Source organism: Phaseolus vulgaris, chromosome 7, assembly GCF_051622355.1.
Source record: "Phaseolus vulgaris cultivar YP4 chromosome 7, ASM5162235v1, whole genome shotgun sequence".
Lineage (NCBI taxonomy): Eukaryota > Viridiplantae > Streptophyta > Magnoliopsida > Fabales > Fabaceae > Phaseolus > Phaseolus vulgaris.
Window position 1 is genome coordinate 48462567 of NC_143504.1, and position 13647 is coordinate 48476213.

At 28.7% G+C, this 13647-nt stretch overlaps 1 protein-coding gene across 1 annotated transcript; it reads left to right on the forward strand.

Annotated features, from left to right (window-relative positions):
- The first annotated feature begins 7218 nt into the window (after window positions 1–7218).
- On the forward strand, window positions 7219–8532 carry LOC137829710 (protein FANTASTIC FOUR 2). Its single transcript, XM_068636592.2, has one exon. The coding sequence runs from the start codon at window positions 7414–7416 to the stop codon at window positions 8296–8298; it is 885 nt and encodes a 294-aa protein (XP_068492693.2). The 5' UTR covers window positions 7219–7413; the 3' UTR covers window positions 8299–8532.
- The last annotated feature ends 5115 nt before the right edge of the window (window positions 8533–13647 follow it).

A 13647-nucleotide genomic window follows, 5' to 3' on the forward strand; every position in this document is an offset into this window, starting at 1 on the left:
GATTTAATCTTCCTCCTCATCCAGGACCAAGCCTGTAATTGTGCTAAATTAAAAATCTCTTCATTATAATTTTTCTCACTATAATTTGCAAATACTATAAAATACTTTCAACTTCAAATTTGCACTCGTTACTCCCATTCTCTATAATTTCATAAATAAAACATGTGTTGGCGAATACTGCACATTTATAATCTACAATTCTCATATTTAATAATATTGGTTTCTCGAGATAATGATGGTCCACACTTATGTTTCTTCAACATGTACTATTGCACATGTTGACATTTGCTCCGAATTAAGGTAAGAAATAAACAAACAAATAAGTTCTTCATAATCAACTATCTCAGACGCTCTTAACACGTTAATGTTAGAGAATGCGACTTCAAAGAAAAAATTTTAAAGACTAAGCTATCAAAACTAATGAAGAAAGTCAACAATTGGGCGAAGAGAACCTAAAACAAAGAGAATGGCAAAAGGCATGAAAAATATTCAAACCAAAGTGTTGAATACCGATTCATCTTGTTTGTAATAGTTGTTTCGGTTGTCTACAATCTTCGTGCGAATGTTACATGAGAGTTGGACACCCCTTAAATATTTCTTTTAATTTATTTTTTTTTGACAAAAAAAATCTAGTCAACAAATATAAATATCTTTTTAGCTATAACATTTAGTATCTTCTATTTATTATTGGTTTTTGTAATCCTATTTATAATAAATTATTTTCATGTACTTGTAATTTTTTTTCCAAGGATTAAAAATTTTGTATTCTTGATTTTATTTTATTTTATTAATTATTATCTTAATTTAACGATTTTTTTTCTTGATTACTTTTATTAAGATTTATTAGATTGTCTGTTTGTTTCTAGATTATTTTGATTATGATAAAATTATATAAGATAAATATACTCTAGTTTATTTACTGATATTTGTATCTTATTATTAAAAATATATTCATAATTTATTTATTTTTATAGTCGAATGATTGGTTGAAATCTTGTTTATCAAGTACGCAACTTTTCAATTTTGACTGACAAAACTTATTCAAAGTAGTCCAAAATTCTACCTAACACCGATCATCAAAGAACAATCTTATATCTTATTGTTTATTAGTACTTTAGTCCATAGATATAAAAGCCTTCTAAATTAGAATATTCATAGTTGTAAAAACTCTTGTTTATATTATGTTAACCATAATCATAAGATTTCATCTTATTTTCTTCTGATAATTAAATTATATGTGAATAAGTCTCGTTAATAACCTAATTCACCTATTATTGATTTTTATTAGAGTATATATTTACTTTAATAAATAAATTATCAAAATTGATTATTAGAAGGAATATAATTGTCTAAACTATGTTATCCGAATTTTTTTATTAGATTGAGCACACGGGCGATCACATATGTGGGAGATTTAATTGTTTGATGTGTTATATGAAGTTAGTGATTAAGGTTTGGCTCCAAAGGCACCTTAGCCACGAGTATCCATTCTCTCCCTCAATAATAACACAAACATGTCTCCTTTTGTCGGCAGTGTGAAACCGTGCTCCAATTTCACACGATGTCATGCTGTGTACCGTAAATTAATGTATGTAATATGTATTATACAGTTTTTCCTACGAGCATGCAATATAAAACTCTTCCAACATTGTCCTTTTTTCTCATTTAAGTGGGTCTAATATTTTTGCCATAATGAGTTGCATAATTAAAGTTTTAGCAAGACTATTATCCGTGTGCTGGAAACTGATCAAATTAAGGAACATAATTACCTTTTGCGTAAAGCAAAGTAGTAGATATGATTTATTTTGTAAGTAATACTGAAACAATGAAATTTTGTCATGAGTGGTAGACATGACTATTCTATCTCTTTGATTACAATTCTTTTTGTTTTGTTATTTATCTACTCTTTATCCGTTTAATTTTTTTATCTAGGTGGGTTGCGTTTCACTTGTATTTGCATAAATAATATAAGTTTAAATAGTATTTGAGATTGACTTGTAATTGTTGATGTAGGCGCCAGTCGGTCGTGTTTTCTCGTGTCTCTATATTTTAGTGTTTCATTCCTTTAGACTTCAACACTTATTCTCTTTAGTTCCTCAATACTCGGTCGAGAGTAAACCTGCAAAAGGTTCTTCGACAATCAAGTGAATACTCTGTATTAAAAAAGTATATTGTAAAACTGATAAAAACGTACCATACTCCATTGTAGAGAGCTTATTTGTAGTATTTGGTAGTGGGTTATTTGCTTGATGGTTTGTATCTAGCACATATCGTTAATAAATCAATGTTAGTTGATTTCTAAGAGTCATCCAAATTTCTATAAAGGTATATTTGGAGCATATCTTCAATAATTCAGTGTTAGTTGATTTATCAGAGTGTCACCCAAATTTGACGAGATGTGGTCATGATTTATAGAATATTTTTTTTTATTTATGGTAACTGTGGTTTTAATGTGGTTACCCAATCGGTCAGTCGGTTATCGAAATCAAGTAATGTGTCTCACTCGATCCCAACGATACACTTTTGTTATTTTAAAATTGAGAAAAGTTTCTTTCATACTCAAAAAAATATAAACCACAAACATTTGACAACTAATTATAATAATATAATAATATTTTAAATTAAAAAATAAAATAAATATAATTAAAATAATAATTTTTTGTGCTGTTAAATGAATGTGTTTTACTATTTGGCTTTTAAATATCATCACCCTTTAAATTTCTGGGTTAACTTTTTTTGGTGGTAATGGTTATGGTCAGCTCGATCGGTTAAAAAAATCACCAGAATGCATGTTCGAAAGTTTTATAATGATCAGCTTTGTGAGTTATTGCTAATGTATAATTAGCATCAACTTAACTTGTAAAATTTTCAATTCTGCTCATATAACGCCATTTGTACAAGAATGCTCTTCCTAACAGAAATTTAAACCTTTGTTCTTCAACTTGTGTGGGATTCACTGCTTTTGCAAAACTCTATAACATTAAATTTAAAATATGTTTCAACTGAATAAAATCTAAAATAATTGTTGATCAACGGGCCTACATCTAATTGATTCATGAAAAGAGAATCCATTGTCTTTCTTCGTAGAATAAAACCTAGAATAAAAATATAAGTCTGTGCTTTAGTAACATAGTACAGTAAAATTGGAGAATGATAATGATATCTATGTAGGTTTAGGGTTCACGGTTTTATCCATTATTGGTGGTTTAGGATGATGAAAGGAGTGTCATGGAAGCATACTAGATGGAGAGGATGTGACCTTTTGGAGAAAGTTTGTATGGCCGCATATATTACTGTCCCCTCTTTGTTTCCCTATTCATATTTGTTGTTGCTTCCGTTGGCCTCTTCTCGTGTTACTTTTCGCTTCCTCTTTTTCTTTCATTAAATGTTTATTATATATGGAGGAACTGGTTAAGCAGACATTGTGAGTATGCTGTGCCAAAACCAGCAGGGTATACTAGGCCCTCTCTTCTTGTCTTGGCCAGTTTCAGCATTACTCGAATGAAATTCCTCAACAGACACCATTGTATATGTCTCAAAACTAATCTTGGTACAGTATATAATTGATGTCTCATGTCTTCCTTTGTCTGACCACTAAGGCATTAGTTTGAAAAGTTAAGGGGAATCGAACAATCAGTCAGTCTATAATCTGTGCTCAGTTGACCTCTACTATTGAAGGCATGTGATTTTATACTAAATTATTCGTAAATGCTTGTAGTAAATAACTAGCATTTGCAAGTTCAGAGGTGAAATGGACATTTATATATGTATAGAGCAACTGATAATCAGTGTAAAAACTTAAAGGACATGAAACAATTAAGTTTAGGTTAATGGTAAGAAGTTTTGTAGGTTGCAGTAGTTCATGAGTTCAACCTTTTTGAAATCTAATGAATCACTATTGCAATATCAGTACCAAAAGGCCAATCAATATGGAAAGTACGTTGATTAGAAATAACAACATAAGATAGCATATAAGCATTAATTTTATAATATTAAATTACACATAAAATTTACTTTTTAATATGATATGAAGATGATTTAAAATTTAGAGATTTATTAATCTTATCAAACCAACTATATCACATAACAAAAATTAGATGGGCATCATATAAGAAATGAGTATTAGTATTCCAAAAAAAAGAAGATTATATATTATCTCTTTTAATATAAATTTGAAAATGAATGTAAAATTGGTGGATTATGTTTATGAATTTGATTAGTTTTTCATGTTGAGTAGTGAAGGTGCAGTATTTTCTGGGTATTGGCACATTCAGCATAGGGTGAAGGATTATTCACAGGAGTGCAGAGCATTTTGTTTCATTAATAACATGTGCAATAATATGAACTGAGTCGTCTATTTGTCATTAATACTTGAGCATGATAAAAGGTAGTGCAGGTCATGGTAGATTGCATAAGCTCCTTCACAATATAAGAGCCACACAGATGCATGATATATGCAACTTGGTCCTTTTGTGTGAATTCAGGACTTGTAGGGTGCAAGTGGACAACTTATACTCCATGATACCTCATACCGTAGTGCAATGTGTGGATGCATTAACACAGTAAATTTGTGACAGACTCTCTTACTATTTTGCTGATTCAATCCATTTTTTCACGTAATTATATTATGGTGTTTGGGAAGTGACGTGTACAGTTAATTAGTGACCTTTAATGTTGCATGTGAGAGCCAAAATTTGCCCTAGTCTGCAATGAAAATGAAAATGGACCTTTGAAAGAGTTTATTTGTTATGCCAATCTTCCTGAATGTTCTAATGCAAAAAAATACACCCACGTGCCCTTTTCCGTACAGTTTTAGGTAACTTTATAAGTCCAGTTTTGGCCAATGGAAAACCTAAAAGTACAAGGAAAAATAGAAATTGGTCACAGTAAAAAATTATTAAATATTAATTAATTTTAAAATATTATTTAATTAAATTAATGATTAATTTATAATTTAAAATAATAGCAGCTAAAATTTTAATAACTAATGTTAAACACTAATTTAGAAATTATTTTGTAAATTTTTATTATTAATAACAATTATTTTAAATAATAATTATTTTTTAGTTTACTAAACAGGCATGTTAATTAAGAAAATTAAAATAAATTTTTTTATTAAGAATATTTATTAATTATATTGAAGTAGTAAAATTTTATTAATACATATTTTTTTTAGGTCATTTAGAAGTGTTTAGTTAAAAAATGAAATTAATGTTCTTTTTAACTTCTAATATTACAGAACACTCATTATCAATAATTTATAATTTTTTGGGTGAATTTATTTTATAGACGTACAGTAAAAAAAATATTTAACATTATCAACAAGTTTACCATAAATGACAATGTCATTAGATGATAATGTAAGATCTGTTTAAATTATAAACTTTTTTTTGGCTTTTTAGGCACTAATAAAAAAAATAAAAATTAAAAAAAAATGAGTTCTTATTTAAAAATAGTATAGTGCAATTAAATATAATTAATTTTTAATATAGTTTTAAACAAAATCTCTCGTATTTTTTTTCTATAGAACCCTTTGAAAAATGTTAATTAAGAATTATTGATGAATGGAAGAAATAAAAAGAAATTTAAAGATGCCTCAGCTTTTATGTCTCATGATTAAGGACAAAGTAAAGGAAAGTTGGAGAGATATCTCTTGGCTTAGAAGTCATGAAAATGAAGATTGTTCAAAGATTTTAGATCAATTATTTCAAAAAATAGCATAGAATTAAAAATTATAATTAACATTCTCCCAATAATTATATTCTAATTAATTTTATATATATATATATATATATATATATATATATTTAAGGATTGGGTATGTTAAACAAATAATATGATAATAACTTATATATTTTAAACATTTAACAAAATAGATAATAAGATGCTTGTTTTAGATAAATAGATAGAAAGCAATTGAGGTGAGGCACTGTTTATCTATTTCCTTGGTTCCTTTTGTTTGGTCGGTTGACTTTAAAAACTAGAATACAATCTGAATTATATTCAACCAAAAGCTCAATGGCTTCCCTCAGAAAATAAGAGAGCTCAAGAAACACCAGAAACGCATTCATTCACTACCACTTCTTATATTGCAACTCAGTGGAGACAAGCAAGGACCTACCCAAAATTTTCAACACAAATTGAGTGTGCCTGTTATTTCAATCTTCAAAGGAAAGACATTGTAACACCAAATTTATTACTGCTGCTATTAAGCCTGTCCACATCTTCATTTCTCCCTTCAATTTTCTGACTCAGAAAAATGTCAGCAATTGGTTTCTCTAATGGGGGATTCAATTGAGTGAATAAACTAACACTTTGCAGAAAAAAATGGACTAGGTGGTGATCAAAAGCAGAACAGAATACTATTATTTTTTAGAGACACACAAAGAGACATATTGTTGAACTCCATCTTCTTCATTTCCCGTGATTTTACCTTAATTTGAAAACATAAATTCTAGACCTCTATTTCTAAGCTCATATAGGCCATGTTAAAAATGTACCTATCATTATTAGCATAATCTTACACATTTCCTAGGTTGATTCGCTTGTCTGAACTACCAAGTTCCACCCAAGAATTCCTTCCCCCCACTTGTTCTCCCTTTTCCTTTATTTTATTCCCTGCAATTTGATCTCAGACGAGTCGTTATTCTAAAATTTTCAATGAAATAGTACAAATTTTTTAGATCCGAAATCCAGTAGAGTTTACTTTTAGACTGACACTGTTGAAATGTGGATGTGCCCATTATTTTACTCACTTTCGTTCCTCATTATTCAAAAATTAGAGTACTGCTTCAGATGTATATTTTTCACCTGACCACCTCAATTAAGCACATGGAGAATACATCTATTTAATAACTCATTTTTTTAATAATTATAATATGGTTATAAAGTGAATGTGAAAAGGGAATAGTGATATTAATGTATGAGGTTTAAAAAAAATCCCCCACTAATTATCCAGTAGGAATTTGTCAATTTGATTTCAAGCTCAAGTTTTCTTGCAAAACTCTTTCATCTTTGTTATGAGTCATAGTCCTAGCTAAAGCAAGGGAGTTGATCAAATTAATGTTATAATTGTGGACTGAATATATAAAGAATATTTTTTAGTTAAAAGTGCAAAAGTTATGAATTTAGCGTTTTTGCTTTTACTTTTAATTTTATTAATTGGAGGTGTATAAAAAGAGAAGGTGTATATATAGAGACTCACCCTTTACACTTCTCTTTCATGTCCATTCCTCACTTCTCCATCTCTTTTCTTCTTTTCCGAGGAACTCATCTTCTGCATGAGCCAAACCAATTGATCACTTTGACTTAATCTCCTCTGTTTTTGCCCAATTTTTCACTCCACTCCTCTAAACAGAACTCCTCTGTTTCTTCCCTGTTCCTTTGGACACTTCCATTGTGGATAAAGCAAAAATGTCTTACTCAAGTGTCTGTCAAGGGTTACAATCAAGTGTGGAACCTTGCCTTCTGGAACCACGTGTGCTAAAGCTCAAACTGGCTCCACCAGGATCCAACTCCAACCATTCTCCACCCTCTCAATGCCCTAGCAACACTCTCGCACACACTCCAAGCCATGAGCATGGAAACAAAAGCTCAGAACCTGGCGGCTGTAACAACTGGAGTTTCCTTCAATCCCTCTCCAACATTTCTCATTGCAAGGACCCCGAAACTGAGAAAGTCTACGTCCACCCTTCTGTTAAGCGCTCCTCTTCAATGCTCAGTGCAAAGAGCTTGGAACTGTGCACCGAAAGCTTAGGCTGCGAAACTGGTAGTAATGCCAGTGATGACACTGATGACATGTCTTTATTTTCACTTGAAAGTAGCCTCAGTTTAAGGAGTAACAACACTCCAATAGTAACTAACAAAAATTCCGAGTCTAAAAGATTGAACCGAGGTAGCACTAGCACCTTTCCACCTCCCTTGTCTTCGATGGGAGAGATCAGAGTTAGGTCTCATCGTGAAGATGGTAGGCTTATCTTGGAAGCTGTAACTTCCTCTTCTCCTCAACCCTATTTTCAAGCGGAGCGTGGCAATGGCAGGCTCAGGCTTCGACTCTTTGAGAGTGAGGCCTCTTGTTATGATGATGAAGATGGTGATGATGAAGCCTTGAAGCAAGAAGAATGTGGTGAAGAAGATAGTGTTGTGGTTGAAGAGGAGTTGGAAGAGTACGTCGGAAATGGTGAGGATGAGATGGGTATGACAAAGTTTGTGAGGCCAAGCAGATGCAAGGAAAGTGGGAATAGAGTCATTTTTGGCGATGGATACTTTGAGCACCCCCTTCTATCTCTCTGTCTCTGATGATAAACCATTACATAATCTTAGATTATTACGTGATCAGAGTCTATATTAATCTTAATGTGACATGTGGTGTCTGAGGATGTCACATGTCTATGGTCCGAGATATTAGTCAGAGTAGAACTTATATTTTACTATTTTATTTTTCCTTTGTTTTTGGTGTTAGGATTTCGGCTTTTATGATTGGAAGTTTGGTGATTGAAATTTCTGAAGGGTAGTTATTATAGTTATTAGTTACATCGGATGTGTTCCTCTGTTCTCTCTCCCTTGTTTCTGTTTTATTTTATTCATTACACTTTTTATGTTTCTAGAACTCCCAGGGATAATTCCTTGAGAGGGGGAAAACACTGATGTTCCCACAGACAGAGATACACTTCCAAAAATAATAATAATAAAACAGAAGATGAGAAAAGTTGATCTCGGTACGTAATTTACTAACTAAACAATGGGGCCCAAACCTTAATTCCTCCGATTTGATTAGATATTTGGTTATGAAACTTGTCGGAAATTCAAATTACACAACTGAGTGGGACAGTACATTTCCTTCTACCTTTCCATAATGGTAGGCACTTTGTTGAGATATAATTATGCTTACACAGCCAATCAGAAAAAAAAAAAAAAAAAAAAAAACTTAGACAAAACTACACAAGCTTTTTTAAAATTCAACAGTACGTGTTATTTTAATAAATACTTATTAAATGGTAGCTGGGAATACAAAGAAGAGAAACATAAAAGCGTTTATGATTGATGGAGCTTTTCATATTTGATGGTGTGATCGTTTCTATACAGAAACATGTGTTGTTTTCTTGAAAGTTAGGAGACAGGTATTGGTTGGTATAGTTTGTGGAAATAAAGTTTTGTTAGAAATAGGAGGTGACTTTAATAAAAGTTTTGCCAAAAAAGAGGAGTACTTTAAGTGATCGCAGTCTAATTAAGTGATAGCCATGTTTTATGTTGAAAACTTTTGATGAATTTAGCGAAGCAAGGAGATAAAGAGTGATGCATAGAGCAGTGTAGGTTAAAGGAGGAGGAAATGGGTGATGGAAGGTTTGGTTTGCAGAGAGAGATGAAAATGCAGTGGTTCTTAAAGAGGTAGTAAATGGAAGAAAACGCGTTTTAAAATAAGTTATTGACGTGGTGTCTCTCTCCCACAAAGGAGAAAACCTAAAACAAGTTGTGGCGTACGGACTAAGTACTACCATTGCCTAGTAACTATCACAAGGACGGAGGGGACCCAAAATACTACTCATTTCATCTTATTTTATTTCTCTTTACCGTTTTCCTACACATTTTATTCAAAATAATCAATAAGTTAGTGTATACAAAACTTTTTTAAAAATATCTCTGTACTTTATAAATAATTAAGATATTAAATTGTGTTCTTACTAACTTGTTTACAATTTTCAAAAGTTTGTTGCGTTTCTTTTGTTATAAATATTATATAATAAATTTATAATGATTTTATTTTTATTAAATTGATATATAAGATAAATTTATAAATGTCATTACAAATTTTAATATATATATATATATATATATATATATATATTTCTATACACGACTTTTAGAAAAGAAAATAACAATTTACATTATTATGATTTTATAACAATAAATTATTTCTAAGTGGAAAGACCAAACAAAAGTTAGTGTTAAGGACCTATTCGAGCATTTCATGTAATGTGTAAGAAGTGATTTTTTTATTAATAAATCTATTTATTAAATTGTAAAAATTGAATAAATTTATATTATTCAAATAGAAAACATAATTTATCTTTTAACAAGTCTTCTTAATCCTTTATAAAACAAGTTATTCATAATTTTCTAAGTTTAAAAAATTACATAATAAAAATTAATGTCATGTATTTAGACACATTAATAATATATAATCTATAATAAAATATTGAATAAATATTAAGAACTTTATGAATGTAGATATTTCTTTTACAAAAAGTTTGTTATTATAGTGACTATGATTTGATATTGAATTTTCTTACATACACGGTTAGAGGAAACAATGAAATAGAATATATGCATTAATATATATAAATTTAAACAATTAAAAAAATTAGAAAGTATATATATATATATATATATATATATATATTATTGTTTATCTTTTCACATAGTAATTCTCTTTTTATCAGATTTGAGAATTTAGTTTTATTTGTTATTATACTGGGGAATCTCACTCAATAAAATAAATTTGTAAACCTATAATAAAAAAAAAACATGATTTATGTGAATAAAAAATATTGTTGTGATTATTATATAAAATCATCGTATAAAAATAGCATATATGTAATCATCATATATATTATTGTAAATTTAAATTAATTTTATTACATTGTTGTCCATTGACTTAATCAATGCGAGTGATTAATCATCTTTTCAATTGTTTTACAAATTCAATTCAATTTCCTATTTAAGAATGTCAATTATTAAAAATTAAAAAGTGGACTTTGTCTAACTCAATCTTACAAAACCAACATATAAGTTGATGTTTGCATCCACTTATATATTATGAAATATCATTATCTCTAGTTAATGTGTAATTAAGTAGAATATTAAGATAAACATATGTTTATATGTCCCGCATAAATAAAAAAAAAGGATAATACATATTTTGAGATAACAAGATTTCTTTATAAACAATATTGTTTGTAAATTTACATCTTCTCTTTCAAGGTGTCATTTAATAAGGATTTTTTTGAAAGTTTGAGAAACATCTCTTGATAAAGCAATATATAGTTGATCATGACTAAAAACATGAACGGAAATATAAATTCCAACATTGAGTATAATTTGTCCTTGTGATATATTTATAATAACTGCAAAACTTAACTTCACAACATAAAAGGGATACCAACACTTTTTATAGTTTTAAGTTTAACTCTTGGTAAGAAGAATCTTTTTCCGAAATAATGACCTATCAATATTTCAACATCCAACATGTTCATGGATAACCCAAAACACAGTTGTAACTTCTTGGTCAAATTGGACATGTGCCGATGTGACCTTAATTGGGTATATATATTGTTGTGATCTTAATCAGGTTAGTACTTGATGTAGCTCGACTCGGATTCATAATCGATACAAGAGCAAGTTCTTAATACAACCTATGTATGCCCCTTTTATCTCTCCTAATTAGTCTATATATAAGAGATTTAGTCTTTCGATTTCATGGAGATATGGAAAATTCAAAGATATATTAATTGATAAAACTTGGTTGTTCATTTACGTTGTGTTAGTTTTTATTCTCTTAAACAAATAGAGGAGGCCCTCAGAAATTAAGACAATTTAGATATTCTCAATAAATATTATACTCAAATATTTAATGGTCTCACTAACTTGAGCGTTAGAGAATTTTCTATATGTGGAGCCCCCTCATCACTTTGTGACTTACAACATCAAGAGTTGCTTATTACAACAAAGAGATCATCTCACTGACCACCTCAGATCATTCGGACTCATCTCGGCGAGAACAACAATAATTTTGTCCCATTATATAACTCATATTTAGGGTCTATGTTTCACAAAAAAATGTACACATTTTTTAACCTTTAAAACATGATGTGTCAAGCCACCTGAACTAATGGAGTATAAGTTACTGTTGTTGGTATAAACATGTATATCTCTTTCAACATCATTAAATGACAAGAAATTATGTTGTTCACCTTGAAAATGATCGATAATTATGTCATTAAGTTTTTTCAACATCTTCATTTTTTGGAGTCAATATGACTTTATAAACTATGTAAGATGTATACATTTATAAAATTCTAATTAGGGAAGTGTTTGTTGTATAAATTTTTGTATTGAACCCTCTCCTTCCCATGATATTGTTAGTTCTTAAGGTATTTTTACCATGTCATCAAGATTTGTAGGTTCAATCTCATCTCCATTGCGCATGAGATTTTCTACAAAATTGTGATCTTGTAATGATCACATGTTTTTTCATAAATGTGGTACTTTTGTGTTACTTCACAAAGCAAACTTAATAATATATGCAGAATCATTTGTGTCTTTGCACCTTTCTGAACAATTGGTAGTATCTGACGAAAATTCCCTCCTAATATCATCACTTTTTTCCTCTAAAGCACATTTGTTGGTCATGGGTGTTCAATGACTTTGACCGTGAATCCATATCAATAATAAACTTTTATCACCAAAATTTAGTTTAAGGTATTTTAATAATTTATTTCTACTTCTACTTCAAGTTTTTTTAAAGAGTTGCAATATTTGAAAAAAGTTACATCAACTTATATATCATAGCATGCCTTTAGGGTTTAGGGTTTAGGAACATATTTGAAAAGGTTGATGTTATGCTCTAAATATATGGGTTGTGTGGTTGTGACAAATATTATGACTAATAATTATATAACAATAGTATTAAAAATATATTGTATTGACTTAAACATCTACATTTTATTTATTAAAAGATAAATTATATTTATTAAAGGTTAGTTGTTATTTCTAAAGGAGAATTTATTTAATTATTTTAAAATAAAGAGAGGTTATTTAATTATTTTGAAATAAAAAGAATTTATTTAATTATTTATTTTATTAAATAAATAAATAAATTACTTTTTATTTATTAAAAGATAAATAATCTAAATATTGCACACTTTTTAAAAAAAATATTATTAAATTATAAAAGGATTATTAAAAGTAATTATAAAAATAAATAAATTTTTTAACTTATTATAGTTAATTTTTTTTATTGTGAGTAATTATTTAAATTTTAAAAAAATGGTTATTTAAAAGATAAAAGTTGTAAGAAATTATGCATAAAAAATGTGTATCCTAAAAAAACGTATATCCTCTTTATATGTTATAGATAATAATTTTAATATTATTATTATTAACAATAATAATATTAATAATAATCTTCATAATATAATTGTTAAGATTGTCAGGTGTAATTATTAAATGATTTCTCTCCAATATTATTTTCTCCAGGAATAGTGTTTTTTAATGTCAAAGAATTATTTTTCCATATATATATTACTCAAAAATTAAATTAACTAGTGTTTTCAATTCAAATCAAGAATGAGTAAACTTTATACATCTTTTTCATGATTATAGTTCATCAAGCTTCATTTTAGAGTAATTTAACTTGGCCGGAAAACAAGCCAATGAGGACCAAGATATTAAAAAGAGTCAAATCTAAAATGTGTACGATGATGTTAAAAAATGTTTAAGTAGTTTAAAAACTAAGGGATTAGTAATTTGGTTTGTTTAGGTTTCATTTTTTTTATATAAAAATGGTATTTTTTTTAATATTATTTATTTCAATCCCCATAAAACTACTTTGTATTTTGGTTTGAACTTTGATGTTAAGAAAACTTAATA